The sequence below is a fragment of the Herpailurus yagouaroundi genome, unplaced genomic scaffold (genome assembly GCF_014898765.1).
Source record: "Herpailurus yagouaroundi ecotype Mexico unplaced genomic scaffold, PumYag 190, whole genome shotgun sequence".
Taxonomy (NCBI): domain Eukaryota; kingdom Metazoa; phylum Chordata; class Mammalia; order Carnivora; family Felidae; genus Herpailurus; species Herpailurus yagouaroundi.
In genome coordinates, this window is record NW_024412421.1 from 32,597,501 (window position 1) to 32,624,831 (window position 27,331).

The window sequence follows — 27,331 nt, forward strand, 5'->3', positions numbered from 1 at the left end:
CTTACAGAAAATTGACCCAAAAAATATCATGAAGAGGCTGAAATGCCTCTGGGTTTTGTTTTTTTTTTTTTTCTTTTAAATCCCATCTTTCCACAATTGCATTTTCTCTGCAGGAGCCTAATTCAAAAAGGGCTGGTTCACGGAAGGCTGCCTGAGAAACTCATGGTTTTGTTTATACTCACGGCAGTTGCGGGGTGCCTCTGTTTAAAACATGTTGGCCTAGATTCCCCCAGTAGTTCTCCATTTTTGTGACTGGCATCAAAGGCAAAGAGCAGCTGAAAGGCTTCGTTGGCCCCTCCACACCCGCTCCCTCTTCCACCTGCCTTCGGGCTTTCAGTAGGCTTAGCCCAGGGTTCTGCAAACTTTTTCCTGAAGGACTAGTTCATACATACTGCCGGCTTTGCAGGCCATAAGGTTTCTGTTATAAACCACTCAACTCTGCCACTGTAGTGTGTAAACAGAGACAATAGGTAAATTCAGTGAGCATGGCTATGTTTTAATAAAACTTTATTTATAAAAACAGGCAGTAGGCTAGATTTGGCCTGTGGGCCGTGATTTACCAACCAAGGCTTGAGTCAGTAGGGGACTAGGACAGAGCTCAGAGGGAAGGAGAGTAAGTTTCCACAGGCTGCTCTGTCCCTCCACTGGGGGTCGCAGCTCCTCTCCGTGAACCCCCTCCTCATAGCTCCCTCTGCTGGGTCTGGAAACCATCTTTCTTCTTGGACCTTCCAGCTTAGGTGAGATAAAGGTGCCCCACTGTTACTGGGGTGCTGCCCTATGCCTGTGCCCATTCTGCCCAACCCTGCCCCATACTTTTGCTACTTCCTGTATCCCTTTCACCTCCAATGGCTAGAATACCTGGGACTGAGTTTACTGAGATAGGGGATTTTCAGTGCTAAACCCAGATAGTGTCTGAAGCACTGGGATAATCGGTCACCTGAGCTGGGATGGAGCTCTCCTTCCTCCCCAGTCTCTTTTCCACTGCCTTTTCCTGCTCCCAGCACCTCTCCCTGGGAGACTCACCTTCCTGGCCATCTAACAGATTGATACAGGGGCCCAGTGTGGCTCACATTCCTCACCAAGAGCCCCTCTCTGCTTGAGCTCATTTGCCCTGGAACAAAGTCTGCGGCTGATGTCTACTTAGGGAGACTCTGGTGTGGTCTCCCAGCCTAGTGTGGAGGACTTTGCCATAACTGTACTTTGCACTGTATAATGTTCAAAGAAGATCTCTTCTCTACATTTTACTATTGGGGAAATAATACTATTTTTTTTTTTTTCCTAAGAAGAATCAAACTTACTTTAAAAGAGCAGTAGGGGGGTGCCTGGGTGGCTCAGTTGTTGTGCATTCGACTTCGGCTCAGATCATGATCTCACAGCTTGTGGGTTCGAGCCTCGTATCATGCTCTGTGCTGACAGCTCAGAGCCTGGAGCCTGCTTTGGATTCTGTGTCTCCCTCTCTCTCTGTCTGTCTCTCCCCCTGCTTGTACTCTATCTCTGTCTCTCTCAAAAATAAATAAAAAACATTAAACATTAAAAAAAAAAAAGCAGGATTAGCAGAAACTTTCACTATTACATTAATCCAGTTTGAGATGAACAATTCCCAAGGACTGACTCATGAAATTTCTGGTAATTGAACTTGTGGACCCAAAGAGATATGAGAAAAAAATATATAATGTTCTTCTCAAACTATTTTTGGCTCGGATGTTTTCTTTCTTCCCAGCTCAAAACCTGACAAACGTTTACTTGATGGAGAGAAGATACTGGCTTATCCACACCTCAGTTTAATGCAGTGCTGATAATGGGAGGGGTTCGTGACTTAATATACTTGCATCTACATTTACCTTTTTTGTTTGTTTTCAGTGAGAAGCAAGTTGAAGAGGCTTCTCGCCTATTATAGAGATTAGAGAGGAGGGTGTTCGTTTGACACTGCAGTGAAGCCAAAGGAGGGGATGTCCTCTGTCTTTGGAGACTGGCAATAAGCCACTTTTATCGCCCTAAAATGTTTGTGCCTTTGAGCAAGCTAGCTAAGAGGAAGGGCCTGATTCTCTGAGAAAAAATGAACTTGAGTAACGGAGCAGGCTGACTCAGCTCCTCAGAATCCAGAAGACAGTAAATACGGAAATAGTTTCAAGAGGAGAATACTGTAGACTTTTTTATGGTGGTGGTGGTTTCACTATGACAGACAACTTCTCTGCAACCCATTTGAGGGAGACTCTTTTCCTAAGAGTATGAATGAAGGTCAGGGGCTGGGGGGCCAGAAGGCAATGTGAAATGATGAAGAGGCCTTGGTAAGGAAAAATACGTCCAAAAAACATGAGGGCACACCAAAAATCACTTACAAGTTTAATTTAGGACACCAAGAGCACAACTGAGGTAATAAAAGGCAAATGGTACATGCCTCTGGGGGACCACCAGGGGGGGCCTAGACTGTGGTCATCTAAGGATGAGGTTCTGCCCGTCAGGAGAACGCTTGACTCCAGTCCCAGCCCTGTTTCAAGCCCAAGTACTTAGTGAAAATCTTTGGTATTTAAATGTTAGCAATTAATCCACATTCTAAAGGCCATCTCACAGGTACAGTGGCCTTATGGGACCTGCTGGCCATCAGAGTCTGCACCCTCTCTGTTAGAGCCTGTTTGTCCTTGGAGCAAAGTCTACAGCCGATGTTTGACTATCGAGGGAGACTCTCGCCTGACTGCCACATCTGTGTTCTGAACATTAGCAGTACCATAGACAAACTTTCAAGGTCCAATTGATTACCCTCCAGCTTAGCAAAGCAGCAGCTCCCTAATTATGTCAGAAGGCAGGATTATCTCTGATCATTCGAGCTAGGATTCTGGATAAAACATCAAAAGCAATATTTAAATACCACGTGGTCGTGAATCAAGGATTCATTGCATTTTTCTCTTGCTAAAAAAAAACAAAAAAACAACGGATTATGGTGGGCCATTTTGCTCCATTAGTAAGGATTTTCCAGGCTCTTTTAACTCCTAGGTATTACAACACCATCCTTGATTACACAGTGTCACCATGGGAAAGAAGGATGGTTTCCTTGGTGTCATGGTGGTTCCTGTTCGTAAAGTCCCTGCAAAAATCCAGGCAAGTTCTTAGCTCACACAACCCAGAATTAGGAACTGGCATAGCCAATGCACTGCTGGAACTGCTCAGCTCATGGGAGCTAATTGTGTGCACCTCTCTTCCCCAATTCTGTATGCAGTGACCACATTGGTCACTCAAAATTGACCATGATGGGAATATTTGCACCATGGAAATTAGAAAATGTTACAAATCAAGGCATTTCTTTATTGGAGAGCTGGTTGTTAAACACTTACCAGGATTCCCTTGGGTATTCCTCATCCTGGATGGCCTCCCTGTATTTCTTCCTTGTAACCTGAGGCCACCTTGTGTTCCATTTAGACATCATATTACTATCTTGCTTACTACTCTAGAACTATGAAGCAGAAGAAAGCTGCATATTACGTTGTTTTCTAGTTTCTATCTACTCAATAATTCTTGCCTTTTAAAAATAAAGTTGTGGGGCTTGGTTAAGCATCCGACTTCAGCTCAGGTCATGATCTCGCGGTCGGTGAGTTCGAGCCCCACGTAGGGCTCTGTGCTGACAGACTCAGTCCTGAGACATCACAGTCATTCTGATAATCACTAGTCGCAGCACAGAAGAGGAAGTTCATGGATCACCATCATTCATACTCCTTCCCACTGTGCATCATCATTTGTTCCTTTGTTTCTTGTTTGTTTATTTATAAATATTTATTTTTAAGAGAGAGAGAGAGAGAGCAAGCGCACATAAGGGGATGGGCAGAGAGAGGGGGAAACATAGGATCCAAAGCTGGCTCTGCACTGAGAGTGAGAGAGTTCAACACGGGCTTAAACTTACCAACCATGAGATCATGACCTGAGCCAAAGTTGGATGCTTTACCGACTGAGCTACCCAGGCACCCCTATCTTCTTTTGTTTAAAATGTAAGGGCACACATTTTGTAAGGGCAAAATCAACTAAACTGATGTGTCTAGGTCAGTGGTTTCTCTATTAACCTTACTGCCATTCCCTTAACATTGAGCCAACTGTGTTCTCCTTTTTATTATTTCTACTAGATTCCTTACTTCTTTCCTATACTTTTAATTGGGCCTTTAAAATATGTATTGACATACCAGTGTTCCCTGTTATGCTTTGTCTTCCTAAAGGGTGGGAGCCTTGTCTTACTAAATTTTGTAGTGATCTTGGCACGAACAGGTAATAGGCACTCAATAAAGGTCACTTACATCAATGAATGAATCCTTAAGAATATGATTAATTGGGGCGCCTGGGTGGCGCAGTCGGTTAAGCGTACGACTTCAGCCAGGTCACGATCTCGGGGTCCGGGAGTTCGAGCCCCGCGTCAGGCTCTGGGCTGATGGCTCAGAGCCTGGAGCCTGTTTCCGATTCTGTGTCTCCCTCTCTCTCTGCCCCTCCCCCGTTCATGCTCTGTCTCTCTCTGTCCCAAAAATAAATAAACGTTGAAAAAAAAATTAAAAAAAAAAAGAATATGATTAATTGGCAAATAGAGGAGTCATTCCTTCTGATTCATTTGGAGAAATTTTTATTTGAACATTAGGCAGTTAGATTTTATTTTATTTGCATTTTTTTATTTATTTAGAGAGAGAGTGGGAGCAGGGGAGGGGCAGGAAGAGAGAGAGAGAGAGAGAGAGGGAGAGAATGAATATCCCAAGCAGGCTCCACACGGTCAGCACAGAGCCTGAAGTGGGACTCAGTCCCACGAACCATGAGATTATGACCTGAGCTGAAATCAAGGGTTGGAGGCTCAACCAGCTGAGCTACCCAGGTGCCCCTAGGCTGTTAAATTTTAAAGAAAAGATGCATATTACATTATATCCCAAGAGAGCGTATGTGGCTTTCTGCTTAACACAATCTGTTCCTTGACTCCAACACCAACTTTTGCTGGGTTTATTTCTTTTCTTCTGGAACTTTTCAAAGTGAGAACCTTTAGCAGAAAAAACAATTTAACAAGATAGACATTTAGTTCAATAGAAGAATTTTTCCTGGTGTGAAAAAATAAATTACAAAAAGGACTTTGCCTCTGAAAGATAATTAATAAAAACCTTCCGGTGTGATGACAAATCTGACATCTTGTCTAATGTCTGGCAGAGAAGAAAGTGTTGAGAGTCGCACAGTTAGAATAAAATGTTCCACTTCACAGTGAGGCCAGGCAGGATCTGATAATTATTTCTAAGCAAGAAAAGGTCGTAGTCTAGTTGTTGAATTGACACAACATCAGGCCTGGATGTGTGACTGTTGACCATCAGTGGGATCTTCCTTTATGTTTTCCTGATTTCATAGGTAAATATTGTCAGGAATGTGAGCGGTTATGGGATGACTTCCTCTTGGACATTTTGGGAGGTTTTCTTATGTATTTTTGTTTTTATATTTCGGCTTTGATGATGTATAATTGGCAAACAAAATTTTAATATATTTAAAGTGTACATCATGGTGACCTGGCACACATATACCTTGTGAGAGGATTCCCTGCATCGAGTTATTTAGTTAATTACGACCTCCATCACCTCACTCATATATCTGTCCCTTCTTTTATTAAGGCTTTTTCTTTTTTGGGGGGGGGGGAGAACATCTGATTTCCATTCTCCCAGCAAACATCAACCATAAAACAGACTGCCAGTCATAGTCTTTATGCTCTCCATCACATCTTTAGAATGTATTCATCTTACTCCTGAAGATTTGTATCCTCTTACAAACCTATCCGTGTCTCCCCTAACTCCCAGCCCCTGGAAGCCACCTTCCTACTCTCTGTTTCTATGGGTTTGATTTTTTTTTTCCCACATATGTGATATTATGTAGTATTTGTCTTTCTCTGTCTGGCTTATTCCTTTTAGCATCATGCCCTCATGGTTCATCCATGTTGTTGCCACAAGTGTCAGTATTTCCTTCTCTCTCGTGGCCAAATAATATTCTATTTCTATATAAAAAAAAATATATATATATATGTATGTGTATATATATATGTATGTATATATGTGAATATTCCATAATATGTAATATATGATATGATACATGGAACATATTATATATGCATTCTTTATGCATTCTTCCACTTATGGACACTTATATTGTTTCTATACCTCTTAGACATTTTGGACTCAAATTGTATTTCTAGAACTTTCCCCTTCCCTTATAGAAGTTATCATGGGTTATAGTAGGCTTACTAATGGTTCCCTGAACATGTCCAAATCCTTATTTCCATAACACATGACTATTACCTGGATAACCCAGGTGGACCTGACATAATCACAATGATCCTTATAAAAAGGAAGCAGGAGGCGTCAATTAGAAACAGAAGACCATATGATGGTGGAAGGAGATAGTCAGAGATAGACAAGAATGCTATCCTGCTGGCTTTGAAGATGGAGGAGGGATATCATGAGTGAAAGGATGTAGTTGGCCAATGAAAGCTGGAAAGCAAAAGAAAACCGGTTGTCCCTTGAAGCTTGCTGAAGGAACACAGCCCTATTGACCCATTTTAGACTTCTGGTACCCAGATCTGTAATATAATAAAATAGTTTTCAAACCACCAAGGTTGAGGTTATTTGATATAGCACCAATATAAAACTAATACATGAGGCATGTCTTATTTTGAGTTCCCCTGAGTCAGAGCTGGGGACAAAGAACTAGGTAGAATTTTTTTTTTTTTTTTTTTACTTTGAGAGGTGACCCAGGAAGCAGGAGTGAGGGGCAAGAGATGAGGTAGGGGAGGAGGAAGAGAGCCAATGTAATGAAGTATCATTGAAGTCACTGCTGTGGGCAGCCAGGGTTCAAACCACCAGGACCTCTGAATGACACATGGGATGTCCTTCAGAGGCATCCATCCAGAGGAGGGCAATTAGGGCATTTAACCAGCTGCCATTTCGCAGCATTGTGGGCACCTTGAGGGCTGTCCCTGGAGCATCAGCTCCTCAACATTTCTCAGCTCTGCTTGACCTCACATTAACCAGGTTCCTGCAGTATGGGAGCAAGTCCCACCCTGGAATATGAAAAGGCTGGGGCACTCTGCAGGGTAAGCCTGAGCTCTTAGGAGACTGTCCACTGTAGCAGTAGCTGAGATGGCACGCTGGCTGAGGTGTTGGACTCAGGTGTTGTCTTCAATTAGACTGAATCCTCACCCCAAGATCTATTCGTCTAGTAAGTTTCCTACCTGGTGTCTCCATGGGTTTAGGGTTTTAGATACAGACTGGACAAGTCTTTCAGCGCCTGGCAAACAACTGGTACTTAATATTTGCTCAGTCAAACTTCCTGGGGCTGCTAAGTCTCACCCACGAGTATCTCATATAGGGACTTCCTTCTTTATTTGTCTTAAGGGAGGTAGGTCTTATCTGGCATTTGAAACCCTAATTTAAATTGCTAAATTTACTAATTTTAGTTACTACTAGGTAAAATTACTAATTTAAATTACTTAAATTTAAATTACTAAAATTTCATAGAAGATGTAAATAGCACCAACTCTAGGGCAGGTACAGCCTCTAGTTTCTATGAAGGGCCAGCAAACCAAGCCTTCCTAATTGCATTCACTGAAATTCTTACAAAACAATTTCTCCTTTAAAATTTACCAGTCGAGTCTAGTTGATTAATCCTGGAATCTTAGTAGTAAAGAGTTAATTCCATTTACACAAAAACTATAATTTCATTGAGTGAATTATTTTTGGTTCTGTTTTAGCCAGACTACAGGAGGACATGCCCGGTCAACTCAATCCTACTGTAAGACAAAAACACTTTCAAATAATCTTGAAAACATCCCAAAGCTTGTTATCCCTGCCAAATTGCTTCTTGTTTCTTCAACTGGCATGTGTTGGTGTTTGTATTTACCAAAATTTGCATGGAACATTCTTTAGTATACATTGCTACTTGAAAAATGGCAATCATGTTTCCAATATGGCCTTATCTGTGTCATCATCCCAGTTCCTAGTCTCATTACATGAGGGTGTTGTTCCTTTGTCTATATTTATATAATACTTTTTACATAATCCTCTATCCTAATAAAAATAATAATAACAGTTAGTAGCATGTAGCACCTATTATGAACCTATCCTATCCTGTCCTAACTGTTTTGATTTACATTAATTCATTGATCCTCACAAAGCAATGATGGTAGATATTGTAACTGGATGAACTGTACAAATGAGAAAACTAAGGCACAGAGAAGTTAAGTAACTTGCCTAGGATTGCACAGCAACTAAGTGGTAAAACTGGGGTTTGAACCCAGGTAATCTAGCTCAAAATTCTTTTTTTTTGAACCTACTTCCTAATTCACAACATATAGAAAATACTATATTGTATTATTTGTCCATGTGTCTGCCTTTCCTTCTAGGTAATAAGTTTGTCAAGTGCTTTGTTCATTTCTCCATCTCCAGTACCTATCCCAGGGTCTGGCAGATAATAGAAATTTTAAACTTTGAATAAGGGAATTAATGAAAAAAAAAAAAAAAAAGATCCCAACTACTGTGTCATAACAGCAGATCTCAGTGCCCCACCACTTGAAAGGACAATTGCCAAGAGAAAAGAAAAGAGGCTGTGCCTGTCTGCGCTCAGGAATGGAGCACTGAGACAGCAGTTTCCACCTCATGACCTTCTGACAGTCTTGCCCAAGGTTCCAAGGTCATGAGCCTTTTTTCACCTTCCTTCCTTTCTTCTCTTTCCCACTTTCCCTCCACTCCTCCTCCTTCCCTCCTTCCTCTCTGCTTCCCTCTCTGTTGGTTTGCCCAGATTATATTTACATCTTGAAAAACCAAGTAAAGGGAACCAATGTTTTCTGAGCCTCTACTATGGGGCCAACACTATGGTAGACTGTATGAGTTTCCTCTGGCTGCTGCAACAAATTACCACATGCTTAGCATTAACTAAAATTAACTAAATTAAAAAAAATTAAATTAACCAAAACAGCACACATGGATTGTCATATAGTTTTGAAAGTTACCAGTCCAAAATGGGTCTCACTGGGCTAAAATCAAGTTGTCAGCAGGGCTGAGTTTCTTCTGGAGGTTAAGGGGGAAATCTGTGTTTCTGCCTTTTCCAGCTTCTAGAGGCCTCTTGCCCTCCTTAGCTGGTGGTCTCTTCCTCCACCTCCGCAGCGGACACTGGCAGACTCAGTCTTTGTCACAGCACATCACTGAGACCTGGCTTTCCCTGCCACATCTCTTTCTCGAACTCTTCAGCTGAGTCTTCCATTTTCAAGGAGTCTTGTGATTACATGTAGATAATCCAGGATAATCACTCTACCTCCTACTGGAAAGTCAGCTGACCTTAATTCCCCATTGCCATTTAATCTAACAGAATCTCGGATTCTGGGGGTTCAGCTGAGGACATCTTTGGCACCAAACTGGTAGTATTCTGTCTCTTTATCTTCCTGAGACTCACAGAATCATTTCTAAGAGTCTGTTACATTATGGCCAAGATGGCGGCAGGTGTTCTGTGTTGTGTGGCCATGAAACACCAGGAAGATTGTAAGGAGGTCAGATTTAGAGCTAGTGTGGGTGACATGACCTTACATGTCAGTGAGGATATTGACATGTGCCCACACGTGTGCGTGCACGTGTGTGTGTGGGCATGGGTGTGCCCACGCTTGTCTTTGAAATACCTCTTTTCTCCATGCTTTCCCTGTAGGTAGAGTGCCTTTATAAACCCTCTGGGGACTCTGGCAGGATAAAGAGTCAATCAAAATTCATTGCTGTAACATTTTTATATCCTGCAAGTCAGAGCCAGTAGCCTTTCTTCCCCGTCAATCTCAGCCCCTCCAAACTGAGTCCAATAGACAGACTTTGACAAGAGTAAACCAGAGGTGTTTTGTAGCAAGGATAAAGTAACTGTCCATCCACGCTAATAGCAAAAAGCAGTGAGTCAGTGAGAGGAAAACAACCAGGGGCCAGGAGACACTAGTGAGTTCGCTTGGAAAATACCATTTTGGAGCTGGCTTAAGAGAGGATGAGATCTGAGATTGTTCACTGCCTGCTGAGATAATTATTTGTGGCAGGAAGCTTCTCTTTTTTTTTTATTTATGGCTGCTTCGAATACAGTTGTGTTAAGCTTTCTTCAGTCCTGATATTTCTCTCTGGTCTCTGGTGATGTATCTGTGATGCCATGGTGTAGAAGCCCCTCTGTCCTTGTCCCTTCCGTGTTTAGCATAGAGTGGGGCAGGTGAGCTGCTGACTCACGCAGACACCCCCAGATCTCAGGGTCTCCACAATGCATGTGGGGTTTCCTTGTTGGGTACCTCTCTCCTAAGTCCTTGTCTTCTAAGCAGGGACTGATTTCTGGGCTCTTTCTATTGGATGACTCCACCATCTTGGAAGTCCTTCCTTTCTGTTTTCATAGATGGGGAAGAGAGGGCATTTCAGGGGCCAGGCCCAGAAGTGGGGAAAATCCTTTTACTCCCTTTATGTTGACCAGAGTTTAGTCACATGGCTGAAATCACTACAACAGAGCCAGGAGCACACAGTTATGGATACCATTATGACAAGTAGCTAAAGCCTTGTAACAAGGAGCGTTCTTCGCTTAAAAAGCCTCTTTCCAAAGTCTAAAGTAGGGGTTGCAAATTCAAATGTCAGGGACAGGGCAGGGGCAGCGGGGCAGATATGTGTGTAACGGAGTCAAGCAAGCAGAAGAAGTAATATGGGGGATGGTGCAGACAAGGACAGCCAAGAGAGGTGCGCTGTTTATAATATGATAATTTAACTTTTATGACAGACTGCTATGGCTAAACTAACCAAATCTGCTGGCCACATCCATCCCATATGCTGCCAGTTGGCAACCTGCAGTCTGGGACAGAAAAAAAAAAATTTTTTTTTTTTTTTTCTGGAAGCAAATTCCAAAGTTGGCTATGTTCTTGAATCACTACCTGTCAGGATAAACATAAGCCCTTTCTTTTTTCAAAAAGAAAGCTCTAAACAGCAGCAAAGAAATGGACGCTAAAAAAAGGAAGCAGGTATGAAGAGTGTGATGTAAGGCTTTGCTATTGGTGTGTTCGTCTAGGGCAGGGGCTCTTACACAGAGGACAGAGCTCTGGGCTACCGTTTTAAAGAATGCTTGGTGTTCTGCAAAAGCAGCACAACTCAGCTCGCAACAGGCACGGATGTTTTTCATTGTGCACCTGACCCCAAGATGCAACTCCCCTCCCATCTCTACCTGACTCAAGCCCCTGCTGTTTCCCTTGAAATATTTCTGAGCACAGTCTGTACACTGAACAGTTTTACAGTAACAACTAAAGGAATATTTTGATGACATCTGTGAATGTCTACCCTGGGCAATAGAATACCAGTGAAACATGTATATTGGTTTAAACGTAATATATGGAAACAGTGATAATGATAGCAAACATTTCTTGAGCAACTACTGTGTGCCTGGAACTACATAAGGCTCCTTACAACAAGTAACTCACTTCCTCCTGATAATAACCTTAAGATACTATTATTGTTCCCATTTCCGTCTGAGGAAACTGAGACCCGGAAGGTTGCTTGCCCAAGGTTACAGCTGGTAAATGGCAGCAGATAAACTGGGAATTCATACAGAACCAGTGTGGCTGTGTCCTGTGCCTGTAGTTTGTCTGAACATGAATCTGCTTTCATAAGCAGACTGATTGTAATTTTCAAATGATAGAAATCCTTTGGTGATCACAAAAGTCGATCACTGCTGAGCTTTCAAAGGTGTATTGGTTGCCTGTTGTTCATGAAGTGCAAGGTAATGCATAAATGAACAAAAGAACCATATAGGAAGACCATAATTCCCAAGGCATTAAAGATAAGTTCAGAATGTTGTTCATAGCATATATTCTGGAAACGTTAAAGAGGATTTGGGGGAAAGTGTATCTAGGTCGTATATATTTTTTTATTTTTTTTAATGTTTATTTATTTTTGAGAGAGAGAGAGAGAGGGTGGGGGTGGGCAGCAGAGAGAGGGAGACACAGAATCTGAAGCAGGCTCCAGGCTCTGAGCTGTCAGCACAGAGCCCGACGTGGGGCTCGAACTCACAAGCAGTGAGATCGTGACCTGAGCCAAAGTCAGACACTCAACTGACTGAGCCATCCAGGCACCCCTCTAGGTCATATATTTATAAGAGTGACATCTGATAATGTTGAAGAATAGGCTTGCTTGGTTCTGGACTAATGTCCAAATACTTTTAAACCAAAGAGGGATGCTTCTTCACATTCTTCCACCAAACTCAGTATGATTGAGATTGAAGGGTGGGTGTCTGTGACAAAGTCATGCACAGATATGCTTAAATTCTGCTAAAAAGTCAAGGGGCAATGGCAATAAGTTGAAACTACCGCTACTGCCCAGGTGGAAGTCAGTGTTGGGGAAGAGCCCCCAAATCAGTCTGGATTGTTTTTTAAATGAAGTTTTGTCATTGCAGAGATGTGTTACATGAAACCCAGACAGACACAAAGGAATTCATGTGAAAGCACAGAGCGTGTGGCTTAAAAGGACAAGTCTATATTCCCCTCCACTTATCTGGCTAATTCTGACCCATCTTTGAGATCAAAGCAGAGAGATGTCTCTTCTGTGGATTTGCTTTCTCTAATCCCCCTGGATGAAATCAGACTCCCTGTCCCTGGCTTTGACATGCTCCCAGAGAGACCTGTAATTTCCCTTCAATTTAAATTCTAGTTAATTAATTAAATTATGATTTGCTAATGCCTGGCACCTTTTCTGCTCCACATTAACAGCTCACATTTGCTGACCACTCTCCTGTGCAACACTATTCTAGTTGCTTTAGATGCACCATCCATTGAGTCCGTATAGCTCCTCTCAGTTCACATGTCATTTCTCCATATTTCTGTTACTGTCAGTCAGTAAAGGAAAGAGCCAAGATTTGAACCAAGGAAAAGACTCGGGAGTGTTTGCTTTTAATTACTGCATTATCATGCTTCTATACAGGCTCCAGAAGAGCACCTAACAGAGTGCTTGCTGAATCCCCAGGAGAATAATAAATTTGGGGGACTAAGTGAATGAACTAAATGCAGGGAGGAGGGGCTCTCTCTTACTTCCTAAGTCACACCTTGCCCAGGAGACTGCTGCCTGTTTTTCCATTAAAAGCATTTAACCTGAATTTTAGTGGGTGGAGGCACCTAAGAATTTTTAAAACCAAGCTGAACCTCTGGGAGTCTTTTGACTCCTCCCACCCACCCTGAGGGTTAGCCGTTGGGAAAGGTTTATTTTTCCTTCCTGACTCCAGAAGAATCCTGAATAGAGCCCACCGAGAAATCAGGAAGGAGAAGGAGCTACAGAGAGACAAGAACAGGGGCTCAGCTCTTCCATCCTCTCAGTCAGTTCTGGATTCTTATCCTCAGGATCCAGAGAGAAATGGTATCATCTCCTTAGTTCCTACGAGGTGACTGGTTTACCGGTCTGGGCTTGAGGGCAGAATTAGCTGATTAGAAGGTTAAGGTATAATTGTAGGCGCAGGATGCCTGGAGGCCACCTTTGACCATTTGCTACTTAACTGAATTAGCTGTTGGCCAGTTAAAGATTTTCTGCTTGCAAAATCGCCAGCAAATTATTCTGAGTCCTGAATCTGCATTCTGTGTGTGTGCCCCTTGGGGTGTTAGCATTATGACTGCCTCGGAAGCAATCTAACCAGAGCCTGCTCTGCAGGCAAGGGGAAGTTTCACAAGCAGAATTGCTCAGGTACAGAGCTATAATAATACCCTAACCCCTTTGATTTTAGAGAGATGATGTCGGTCAGGGTGATGATTCCCCCATTTCAATTTCTCTGATGTTCCTCAGTCTGACCACACCGTGAACCTCCAAAGATTGATTCTTTGTCTTATTCCTTGGGGTTCAGTGCATTTCAGTGGGCTGTTATTTACAGAGAAGCCCGGGTTCCACAGCTTCCAACCTTGTGTACAACCCTTTGAGTTTGCTGGTGGGGGCGATAATGAGTTTTCTTCAGCAGCTGTGTACAGTGGTTAAGAGTTTGTATCCTAATATCAAAGTTTGGTTTCCCAAGAAGCAGACACTAAGTCAAGGATTGGAGTGCAGGTAGCTTTCTTTGGAGAGTGGTGTTGGAGAAACACCAACAGGAGTTGAGGAAATGAGCCAGGGAAGAAAAGGCAGTGAATGGAAGAGGAGTTATCAAGCTAGATGCCACTGTGGACAACTGGAGTTGAATTCCAAGTGGAAATGGGGAGACAGAACACTTGCCTCCCAGGTATGGCTCCAGAGGGGGAGAGAGCTGAGGTATTTGTGCACCAGTTCCCACCTGGTAATGGTGGAGGGCTGCTACTGAGAATCTCCGAACGCTCTCTGCTGGCACCATGCTGTTAAAGCAGCCTTCCATGGGATTCAGAGAAGTAGCTCAGCCAAATGTAAAGTCCTGCCCTAGGGTGTGGAAAGCCTGTGGGGTCTGGGAGGAGCTCTGACCGTGATCCATCTCAGAGGACACCTAAGCCTGGATTTGGATCCTGGCTCTACCTGTCCCAACTCTACAATCTTGGATCTTGGGCCAACGTGTGAGAACATCAGGCCCTTTGTAAAATGTAAGAATTTAATTTCCTATAAGAAATTAAATATGGGGTACCTGGATGGCTCGGTTAGTTGAGCGACCAACTCTTGATTTCAACTTGGTTCATGAGTTCGAGCCCCGTATCGGGCTCTGAGTGGACAGCGCAGAGCCTGCTTGGGATTCTCTCTTCTTCTCTCTGTGTCCCTCCCCTGCTCTCTCTCTCTCTCTTTCAAAGTAAATAAACATTTAAAATACTAAATACATCATAGGGCCGCTGTGGGGATTAAAGGAGATGATGCATAGCAAACGTAGACATGCTTGCCATGTACTAAAGGCTGAAAAACGTTAGCAATTGTATGTTAAGTTTTATGGAGCATCTTCTCTGTGCCAGTATATATGGTAGGTCCTTGGTATCAAAGTTGGGGAAAAAAGAGGTAATTCCTATCTTCACAGGGCTTGTAGTCTTTGCCTACTAAACCTGCGACTCTTCCTTGCCTTACTGAATTACCCCTTGCCCAGGAGTGTGTCACCTACTATTATATTCCAAAACATATAGCCTAAATTTTTGACTCTGGGATGAAGAACCCCAAGGATTTGCAAAGACAAAGCTGAGCTTTTGGAAGCAATTGTGAATTTTAGGTTTTCTAGTAGCCAAACTTACACAAGTACAAAGAAAGTGGTAAAATTGACTTTAACAACATATCTGTTTAGTCTGTAAAATATTATTATTTGAACAGTAATCTATATACAAATTATTAATTATTTTACATTATTTTTTTAATTTTTTTGTAGTCAGTCTTCAAAATCCTACATGTATTTTACACTGACATTTTCAGCCCAGCTACATTTCACATGCTTAGTAGCTGTGAGTGTCTTAAGGCCACCACATTGGATTGCAAAGATCTAGTGGGCCCTGAATTCCTTTGGGAAGTAATTTCCAATGGAATAGTTGTGCTTTCCTCCTCATTATAGATGGCACTGCTCCTTTGCATCTGTGACAGTGAAGTTGGTTTTAGCTCAGGCATCATATGAAATTGACTGTTTTTGTAACGAAATTTCACACATAGAAACCATGGTGAGAGTCTTAGCAGGTGTAAAAATCTGACAAAGTTATTTCTTTAACGGCAACTTAATGGAAACTGCAGCAGCTGTTCCCATTTGCGTGTTTTCCAAATCTCATCGCCAAAACGAATTGTTGGCAGCCACGGGAGAAATATCAACTTACCTCTTCATTTGGGAAATAAAATTAAAACCTCAGCTCATTTCTAAAAGTCACAGATTTGGTAAAAGTTAGCAGGGCAAACACATAAGCCGCAGTTAAAATATTGATGGCTTCGGTTTTTTTCTCAGGTGCTGCTGCTAACATCTGCAGAAGATTTGGACTGCACGCCTGGATTTCAGCAGAAATTGTTCCATATCGATCAGCCGGCTCAGTTCATTGAGGACCAGGCGATTCTAAACCGTAAGCAATGTCACTTGATGATTCTTTTGGCCCATTTTCGTGTTCGAACTCACCAATGTCTGAGAATGTGTCTCAGGATGTGGTATTCCCTAAGCTAAGTGTTTTCTGATTGTTTTCTGTCTCTGCTTGACCCAGGGTGGAAGCTCTTGACCTAGGGCCTTGTTAGCTGAGAGGTGAACAGAGTAGTTGTGTATCGCTTTGTAGTATTTTGTCATCGGTGAGCATTTCCCCACTACTCCCAGAAAAGGGGACCACCAGTCTCTAACGTAAGGAAATGAAATCCATTTCACTTGGGCAGATCCCTGAGCACAAAACCATTGTCTTCCCATGGATTGATGTTTGATCGGGATTTCTTGTGCGTAGTGTTAGGTCAAAATGATGGTGAGAGCAGGTTGGCTTCTGGGAATGTTTAGTCCTAGGAATTCAAAACTCCTATTCTGAAGGCTAATTAAGGCTCTTGAGAAAGATTCACAGAGGTAGGGAGGCAAACCATAAGAGACTTAAATACAGAGACCAAATTGAGGGAGGATGGGGGCTTGGGGGAGAGGGGATAATGGGTGATGGGCGTTGAGGAGGGCACTTGTTGGGATGAGCACTGGGTGTTGTATGTAAGTGATGAACCATGGGAATCTGCCCCAAAACTCAAGTGCACACTCCACACACTGTATATTAGCCAATTTGACAATAAATCATGTTTAAAAAATTAATAAAATAAAATCATTTAAAAAAAAAAGAAAGATTCAGAAACTCTACTGGCTATTTTGTGGAGTAAACTCAAATCCCCCCAAATTCCAATGAAAATATTCTCCTGTCAGATCTGTGGTTATCATCTCTTCCTATTTTTAATGCCAACATCACATTGTTTTATCTTCAGGAGAGTAGGGCGTACATTGCTAAATGTGTGGTGAGCATAGTTTTAGCACAATAGAATTTAAAATTGATGGTAGGCAAATAACCATTTAATTGTAGACTCTTGAGCACCATTTTTTAACATCCGGGAATGAAGGATATGAAAACAGTGATTTAATTTGGTCAGATGCTCCAAGGTCCCTTTAGGGAAGATTATTGTGCATTTGCCCGTACGGTCTCAGGTTCGCCTTCCACACTGACCATACTCCTTCATTCCTGTGCTCTGTGGCTGGTATGTTTAAAGGAAAACAAAACAAAACAAAACAAAACAAAACAAAACAAAACAAAACAAAACCAGCCTGCGTGATTGGATTATTCTGTGAGGCTGGAACACATTTTAAGAGTTGAAAGGAACACGGTAATGAAGATGCAATGCTGAGCAGCAAGGCAGCTACCCAAGGTGAAGTCCGTGAGCATCTTGATGCAATTACACCAATGAAATCATGTCAGTAATTAGAGTCTGCAATGACAAGGTGTGGGATCGGCACAGGAAGTGAATTCCAATATGTGATTTCATGTTAATTTGATCCCTGAGTGTGACTTTTGAGTCAGACCATCAGGAACCCTCATTTGTCTTTTGAGTCTTCTATTTATCAGAATCAATGTGTTTCAAAGGGAACTTCGTTTAAGAGAACCATTTCTCTGGCTCTTCTCTTATCTGTCTCATCTTCTCCCTTCTCTTTCTCTCTCTCTTTCTCTCTCTCTGCCTTTTCTTTCTTTTCTTTTTTCTTTTTTGCAAGGGGTTATCCCAAATGGCACGTATATTAACATGGGTGGGAATGTGAAACCACCCTGAGTATGGAAATTAATAGAGTTGGTATGCAAAGCAGGCCCATAAATGTGATTGCATCTGTAATCCTCGCGACACCAAACAGCTTTTAATTCACCGCTGAGAAGCTGGAAACAATCATACTTTGGGGGATCTTTTTAATTTAAACCAGACCATACTGTACATTCCAATATCACAGTTTTGTGTGTATCTGTGTTTTTTTTTAATCCCCTAAGTAATTATGTGGGTTATAGTTGTTGGTTCTGTGTAAGCTAGTAAATGCTAAATGGAACCAGCTTGATTATCAATGATAGCACATTTAGGAAAAGTCAGTAATATGGGAATTGAGGATATTTAAAATTTTATATATGAATTTGTGTGTAAATTGTTGGATCAGCAAAATCTGACTAGCTCCCCTCTCGGTGAAACTGTAGGTTCATATGTCTTCGTAGGGTTAAAAAAAAATACGAAGAGTAGATCTGGTTTGGTACTTCTGAGTTCACCTCAAAGCAATATACATAGACTGTTATGAGTTAGGCCCTGAGAATAAGGTTAATTGTACCTAAACGAAGAAGAAAGTTTCCATAGACTTGAGAATGCCTACTGAATATTGTTTGGGAAAAATCTGGATTTCTAGAAGAAGTAGCAAAGTATTGCTCTGTTCTAGAGGAAAGGAAAAGTCCGGAGTATTGAAGAAGTTTCCCCCTGGCCAATGAACATTCCCCCTACTCTCTCCCTCCCTCTCCCTCTCCCCTCTCTCATTCTGTTTCTTTCATGGGTTTCCCTATGGTTTCTATCTCTTGAAAATGTGATTAACCAAGAAACTGGTGAGTGGTGGGTACTCTCAGAACGAAGGCCATATTGACACAAGGCTAACATCTGGGTGAAAATGGAAAAGAATCAAACAGAACCAGAAAGCTAAAAAATACTTGAAGTTGTATACTAAGATCCAGGAAATGGTTAGGATCATTTTAGTGACACACAGACACAGACACACACACACACACACACACACACACACACACACAGGCACACACAAAATTGATGTTTTAGGTAATAACATTTTAGGTTAAAAGACACCAGGCTAGTAACATCTCTTGAACTCCACTTATGGCATTTGTATTTTCCATTTTTCCTCTTTCTTTACAATACTTAAGAGCTTTGGTTTCCAATCATTATAAAGTTTGGTCTTGTAGAAGGTGTAAACACAGCATAATCAATCAGTTGATGTCTACACTTTTCACCATTCTGTAAAGTTGTCTGAAAGTCTTGTGTCCTTGCCTGACAGACGTATTACATCTGCTCATACCCCATACTTACGTTCAACCAATTCTGTGTTCAGCTTTTAGCAGGCTATAGAGAATGTTTATTCTGTCCACGGCTTCCTGCTCTCTTTGTTCAGACAGTAATATTTCCTTTTATCCTTTTTCATCTTTTTCTTCAATTCTCAATGACTTATCTTTTTCTCCTTTAACTGTTACTAATGGTCACCTCCATTCCTTTTATTTCCCTAATATTTTATTCACTGTTCACTCCAATACATCTTTCCTTCAGTTGTTCTAAAGCCTTTTATTTTCTTCACATCCAAATAACTCTTTATTCTACTCTCCTTTCCACTAACTAGACTTGCTTTCGTCTTTAAAAGGCCATTTTTCAACAAGCTTCTAGGATCAAAACATGGTGTCCCACTATTTCTTCTAATGTAACCAGGGGAGCTCTTTCATTGTATCTTTCACGGTGTGATGCAAAGCCCCCAACTCATGGTAACTTGGACAAAAGTTTCCTGCCTTCATCCCAGTCTTGAAAGATGAGCTGGGAATATGTGGCTATTTCCTTTTTTTTTTTTTTTTTTTTTATGAGAAGTACAAGAAGAAGGGAGAGGACAGTTTAGAAGGCAGAAACTCAGGAGATATCTATTCAAGGCCTTTGTATTCAGGGAGGAATCTTTAAGGGGTTTGTGGTAAGGGTTCCCTCAAGGACTCCAACACCCTGAATTCTCTTAATGGGTTTGTGTTGTTGCTTGCTTATCTGCAACATGAAAATCATGTGATTCTGGTACTCACCATCTTGAGTCCGTGATCTCTGAATAGGGATGCTGCTTATACACTCCCAGTCGACACCCAGGCTTCAGAAGAGTAAGTGGCCTGGAAAACTGAGCAGCTACCAGCTGAGGTGGAAAAGGACCAAGTGATAAGCCCCTGACTATTTTGTGGTCTGCAAAATTACAGAACAGACTATTCTGCCCTGGCCGCATCAGCTCAGACACATCTTCCTAGCATTATGTAGAGATCTCTGATCATCAAGGTAGCTAGGGGAACCATACTCATGACCCTCCAGCTTCAATTATGGGTTGTCTCCAACTTCCAGTGTCCAGAAAGGACACCCCATTGGCCATCCAGGCGCTATCAGGCCAACACTTTCCTGCCTCTTCTTGTTCATTCTTCCTCGATCACTTATTGTGGACCACAGACACACAGAAAGACACAGACACACAGACACAGTTACACACAGATAAATTACTGCATCTGAGTTACAAGCCATACAATTACACTTTTAATCATCAACCTGCACTAGTTAGAATAGGCCTGGTATCAAACAACTCCAGTGAGCTAACACAATGAAAGTTTATTTCTCATTCAGGTCATGAGGATACAGGTTGGGCTACTTCTTGGGTAGCTCTACTCCAAGTGTCTGCCCTCCACACAGGAACTTGAGGACTCAGGCTGCTTCCAAGTTGGTCCTACCATTCTGAGCCTTCCAGTCATTCTTATGTCACTTGGCTGGGGACAAGAGAAAGTATGGAAGAAACACAGGTTTAGCCACTTTAGCTCAAAAGTGACCCGCAATTTCTGTTCATACTCTATTTGCCAGTCATGTTAAGGCTGGGCTGGCCATGAGCAAGTCATTTGAACCCTCTGAGTTTTTGATGATCTCATCTAAGAAGGATAGTAGCGGTTCTTACTTTTAGAATTGGTGATTATCGATGAAGAAATGTGTAGAATGCATTGAAAATGCAATGAATAAATTAAAGCTGCAATTATTATTACTGTCACTATTGCTATTGTTGCTGCTATGGTTGTTATTATTACTGTTATTCATGGACCTTAGATGGGTTCAATTTCCCTATAGTGACTATCTAGTCCAGGCTTTATAGAAGACAAATCATGGGTATTAAAAATCTGAAGAAGTGAGTGATTTTTTAAGATTTGAACTCTATGAACCAATAGAACTTTTTTTAAATCTTGGGTTGATTAAAACATATTTTTAAACATTTTTATAAACCTGGATATGAAAAAAGAGAAAAAAAAGAAAGCAGATAGATGAGATAGATGGAGAATACTACCATTTATTTTAGTAAGAATGTTCTTTTGAAAGGTCATTTGGAAAAACATAAAAATAAAATAAAAGATCATTTGGCATCAAAAAACAAACAAAACAGGAATAAGGACTAATTACAGCAGAGAAGGCAGTTCTTTAATAGGAATAAATCTTCCTTTGTAAGAGAATGTGCCAAAGGTCCTTATTTACCTCATTTTGTTGGGAGATCACATATCAAAAGCCTTAGGTTGATGTTCTTTTTTTACTATTGACTTTTATGATATTGTTCTGAAGTTTCAATATGTTCATTTTTCTACAAAGGCACGGATAAGTCTTAAGTGATTTCCTTATGACAGGCTGTATGCCCACACTGACAGCAAGAAAAGAGAGAGAGAGAGCGAGAGAGAGAGAGAGAGAGCGAGAGCATTTCTGGAAAATGTAAGAAAATATGCATACCTTAGGAACAGATGTTGGGATTTGCAAAAGCATCATGGGTGTTGACCAGTGTGTGTGGAGTGCCCCCTTGAACCTCATAACAGGCCTTATGGGACAAAATACTCTCATGTGCCCATTTTAGAGGTAAGGGTACTAAGGCTGGGGTAGGCAAAGCAATTTACCCAAGATCATATCACTCATATTTGTCAGTGTCAAGATTTGAACCCAGGATTTCAGTCCCATGGTTCTTATCCATAGTTCTCTGGTCTAGTCTCTTGTAGTTTTTGTTGATGTTAAGGGTGGCACATCAAAGAAATTTGCCCCTTAATTTCCCTATCTACATTCATCAGCCTGGTTGAGACAGAGAATTTCTACTGTGTTGTATTTTTTCTGTTCATAACCAAGTTTCATTTTTCCTCTGTATTACTAAAAAAAATACAAAAAAGTACCTCTTTTTCCTTGTTTATAATGGATCCAGTTAGTACCAGATTGTCCATGACCTGCACTCCTGGCTTTCCACCCTCCCTATGAGTTTCTTTTACCAGGACACTGGTTGGTCATGCCACCTTGACACTGACCTTGGTTAGTAGCCAGGTCATCCATGGAGTGCATGGTGTTGCATTAATCATATTTGTACTTAACATACATGAGTCATGGCTTTTGAGGGTGTTTTTAATTGACTATAAATCAAACAGGGAACTTGAAAAATGAAGGCAATTAATGAAAAAGCAACGTGAGAGATGTTTTGCATCCTAACGTAGGAAATACATCGCCAGTGAATTAAATGTCAAAACAAAGGCCCTTTTGACCCTGCTGAAAAGATTTCATTTGGATGGTAATAAATGGATGAACTTTCCAACCTGGCAGGTGGAGAAAATGCCTGCTTCCTGAGTTCAAGCTCACTTGGGCTTTTATGTGTCCATATTCTCTGTCTTTTATGTGTCTATATTCTTGTGAACTTCCCAAGCTCTTTTATTTTTGTTTTTAGTTTTTGTGATTAAAATAAAAACAATGATAATTTATTTTCCATTTTCTGATTGTATTTTGCACTACTGACTCATATTTTCCCTCAAGTTGGGAGATTAATTAAATGATTAATGAAATACTTGACCATCCCCTGTACAGCATTTTGGATAGATCTGAATATGGTTAGAGTTTCAAGTGGTATATTTATTTAAGCTTTTGGGATATGCCAACAAATATTACTCTGAGGCCACTCCACATTATGAAGGTGACTATACTTTGGGTCAGAATGTGGACTCCTATTTACATTAATGAGAGTTGTTCCTATATTTAAATAGAGTCATATAGGGATGTAGTATTTGTATGGGTTTGCTTTTCCCCCCATCAACATATTTGTGACAATCTCATAATCATTCAGTTAATATTATTAAAGTCTTCATAAATATATTAACTACCTCATTTTATAAATGTAAGGTGATATAGTAAATACAGAATAAAAGGGACACAAACCTTGTGTTCTTGGAGAGGGCTATAATGAAGTGCTTAGAGATCCTTCCGTTGAACTCGGGTGCTACCTTGTGCTTTGAAGAGTAGGAAACATATGAAGTAATGGAGTGAGGGGCCCAATCAGGTGAGGAATCTAATGCAGATGGGCTCCTGTAGTTTTCTTATCAGCAGAATGGAAGAAATAAACAGGCTGGAGGAATCACACTGTCAGCCCTGGGCTAAATTTGCCCCACAGATAGGTCCTGTCTGGCTGCTCAGTGTGGAAGTGTTTAGCGAAAAATATTTAATGAAAAGAATTTGTTGTCAACATTGAGAATTTCACTTTTTAAAAATTCATAACGGGGCGCCTGGGTGGCGCAGTCGGTTAAGCGTCCGACTTCAGTCAGGTCACGATCTCGTGGTCCGTGAGTTCGAGCCCCGCGTCAGGCTCTGGGCTGATGGCTCAGAGCCTGGAGCCTGTTTCCGATTCTGTGTCTCCCTCTCTCTCTGCCCCTCCCCCGTTCATGCTCTGTCTCTCTCTGTCCCAAAAATAAATAAACGTTGAAAAATTCATAACTTCTGGGAAGATTAGGCCTGGAGAATACAGATCCCAGAGGCAGGCTGCCTGGGTTCAAATCCAAGGTCGGCTCATTATCAGCTAAGTAATTTGGGCAAGTTAGAGGAACACAAAAAACTCATTGTGCCTCAGCTTCCTCATTTGTAAAATGAGTATTATAATGGTGGTAACCTCTATAGGTTGCTCTGAGGATTAAATATTAATCTATCTGAAGGGCTCGGAATAGTGGCTGGCCTATAGAAAGCACTAGAATATTAGCTGCCAGAAGTAGTGTAGTGATAATAGTAGCTGAGATCTTCCCTGTGCCCCTCCAGTCTCTGCTGTCCTCTTATCATCCAGTCGGCTTCCTCGTTCATTCTGCCTGCCCCTTATAGGCATCTAAATTCACTCCATGAAGGGGCACCTGGCTGGCTCAGTTGGTAGAGCATGAGACATTAGATCTCAGGGTTGTGAGTTCAGGCCCCACAGTGGGGGGCAGGCTATACTTAAGATAATATTTTTAAAAATCTTAAAAAAAAATTCACTCCATGAAATCACCATTGTCCCAGTACTGGTGTATGGATTGAATGATGTGCCACAAAGACCAACCACATGTGTTGTTTTTATCAAACCACTGCTGTTACTGACAGTAACTGTTCTTGGTGGTCAGAGAAGCAGAAGACAATGCTGAGTGATGGGAGGGTATGGGCTGGCTGGCATTGGCTAAGATTTTGAAATCTATTTTCAATGTTTTGAATCATCAATACACATAATGTATGAAAAGGAGTACCATGTGTTCAGACAGTGTGACTGGCTTTCTAGAAGTTCAGAATAGGAGATGAGAAAGAAGAGTGGGGAGACATGGGCTGTTATGGAGCCACCTGCAAAGTTCTCAGATGGAGGTGGTTGGGAGGTATATCTGAGGAGAGGTGGGAGCATGACCGAGGAGCACATATAAACAAAATAAGGGTGGGAACAGAGCCCCAGAGAAATCCAAGGGTCTAGACTAGGGAAGCCATATAGTTTTTTTTTTTAAGGTTATTTATTTATTTATTTATTTTGAGAGACAGAACAAGAGGGGAGGGTCAGAGAGAGAGAGAGAGAGAGAGAGAGAGAGAGAGAGAATCCCAAGCAGGTTCCAAGCTGTCAGCCCAGAGCCCAATGCGGGGCTCAAGCTCACAAACCATGAGAACAAAACCAAGAGTTGGATGCTTAACCGACTGAGCCACCCAGGTTCCCCTAGAAGTTTTCTAAAAGAAATGAATAATCAGTTGAGTCTATCCCAGCTCACTGACTTGTGTGACCCCTTTACTCTCTGCACCTCTGTTTCCCCATTTGCATGATAAGGGTATATCAGTCTCATTATAGCAGGGCTGTTTGGGCTGTGATCCAAAGTAACCCAACTCCACCTGGCATTAGCAAAAACATATAAAATTATCAGCTCACATGACTGAGATTTTTGAGGCTTGAACTTGCTTCAGGAACACCAGGATCTAGAGGCTCTGATGATGTCATCAGTATCACCCTTCTTCCCTCAGTTCTGCTTTCTCTCGTGTTGGTAGCCTTCACTCTCAGAGGTCACTTGCCTCCAAGATGGTGACCAGAAACCTCAGCATTTCCTTCTCTCATTTTAACAACTTGAAACATCTCTTTTCCAAGTGCTTCAGCAAACATCTCCTGGCTAAGTCTTCTGGTCCACTTGGGCTCACACACCTATACCTGAGCCAGTCACACTGTCAAGAGATTTTGGTATTTCTGCTGGCCAGGACTGGGGAAGTGGAGATGCTGTTCCCTGAAGGAAAGGGGCAATGCTGGGCTGGCAAAAAACAAGAGTCCACCGTGAGGGCGTTTTACTCTGCTGCTAAGGCCTTTTTGAGCACCAGCATTCCATGACGGCAGTCTGTGCCCAAGTTTAAGAATTTGTAGAAGCCAGCATACACACACACACATGGAAATGTTCTCAGGTGGCAGGGAATGAGGATCACTCTCACCCCGGGTTGCTCACTGGTGGTGCTGGTGAGCAGATTGCCTAATTAAGACTGTCAAATCCAATGTGATGCCATATGGCCTCACTCTTCAACCTGTTGAGTGTCTTTGCTCACATGGTTCTGGAGCTGATGTAAATCTCTTTTATTTCTGCTTTTCTTCAAGGGAGTAAGAACACAGGAACATATGGGTGTTGCAGGAGCATCTCCTAATTCAAGGTATTAGAACCACATGAATTGGGCTACTTAATGAGTAAGGCATCAAAACATAAACTGGGAAAGATGAAGCATGGCTTTCTGAGAAGGCAGAAGATCTTATTATCCTGTAATAGCCCAAATCTACACACATTCTGATCATTGTGGTGCCCTCTGTCCTTTTCATGTTAATTTTCACGAAATTTTTGTTGGCTTGAAAGTGAGAGGACAAGAGGTGGAAATACTTGCCAGTCAAAATATCCCCAAGCATTTTTTTTTTTTTTTTTTTTTTGTATTTGGCCAACTTCACATTTTCCTTCTGGAGACAGAAATAGGATATAAGAAAGGAAATGATATACGTGGATTCTCAACTATTCATTTAATTAATGATTTAAGAAACACAGAATGGTCACCTACCTTATGCCAGGCCCTGTACTAGATGTAAGGGATAAAACTGAACCAGAGTAAAAAAGATGTCTCCTGTGTTGTTCACTTTCATTCTTGTGGAAACAGAGGTACAGACAGGATAAGAATAAACTCCTAAGAACACAGGAAAACAATATGTGAAAATCTGATGAAGAATACTATGGAGGAAATAAGACACAGGCATATGGTGGAGATTCACGATGGAGATTTTTGGATGGCTGCTATAGAATGGGCTGCTGAGGAGTTTTCTCTGGGAACCTGAGCCTGTATTATGAGCAGGGAGACTGGGCCGGTGAACATTTAGGTAGAGGGACCACATGAGTCAAGAGCCCTAAGATGAGAATAGGTCTTTCAGTTTGAGATTCTCTGATCCAGGAAAGGGGCTACTATTTTATCCATTTAATCAAATCAGCTACTCTGTAAGATAGGATTATAAACCCCATTTTATAGATGAGGGAGTGAAGGTTGATTAAAGTATCCAGTATCTCAGAAAATGGTGAAAAACATGCTCTGATCTTCTGACTCTACGCGTTCTCTCCACATGAAAAGCTATGCTCAGTGTCCTCCCACAGAAGCACCCCTATCCCCCTTTTTTTGAGAATAGATCGGGGTGACCCTGAGAGCCTCATAGGGCTGACGTGAGGGTGCCTGCATTGGATTGCTTAGTTCCATCACTTACAGTGGTGACATTCTCAGCCAACCTCTCAGCTCCTCAGTTTCCTCATCTGTAAAACAGTAGTAATGTTTTGTGGGTTGATCAAGATAACACAGGTAGGTGTTAGGACAGAGCTAGACATGCAAGCTCTATATAAAGGTTGGCATACACATTTTTTTAATTTTTAAATTTTATTGTAGAGAGGTGGGGAGGGACAGAGGGAAAGAGAATCCAAGCAGACTCCATGCTCAACGTGGAGTCGACTTGGCTCCATCCCACGACCCTGGGATTATGACCTGAGCCAAAATCATGAGTCACATGCTCAACTGACTGAGCCAACCAGGTGCCCCTAAAGGTTGGTATATTTTATCATTTGAAGGAATAAGGCCAGGGAGGCGAATGTCTATAGAATGATGCTGTTGGAACACGCAGCACCAGCATCTACCAAAGGTGGTACAGATAGCAAAGCTTGGCTCCTTTGAAATAGAACGCGGTTTCTTCCTACTTCCTCCGGGTCTCCCTTTTAGATACTTTCATGTTCTCAGGGTATGTGCCATCACACCCACCCCTAACACACACACACACACACACACACACACACACACACACAGACACACACACACACACACACACACACACACACACACACACACACACA

General features: G+C 41.8%; 1 protein-coding gene across 3 annotated transcripts in view; it reads left to right on the forward strand.

Annotated features, from left to right (window-relative positions):
• The window catches only part of CDH13 (cadherin 13), a 1,040,036-nt gene that overhangs the window by 209,232 nt on the left and 803,473 nt on the right, over positions 1 to 27,331 (forward strand). For all 3 annotated transcript variants that reach the window (XM_040443439.1, XM_040443438.1, XM_040443437.1), the window contains exon 2: positions 15,865 to 15,976. In XM_040443439.1, the coding sequence (XP_040299373.1) occupies positions 15,865 to 15,976 (112 nt within the window). The remainder of the gene's footprint in view (positions 1 to 15,864; positions 15,977 to 27,331) is intronic.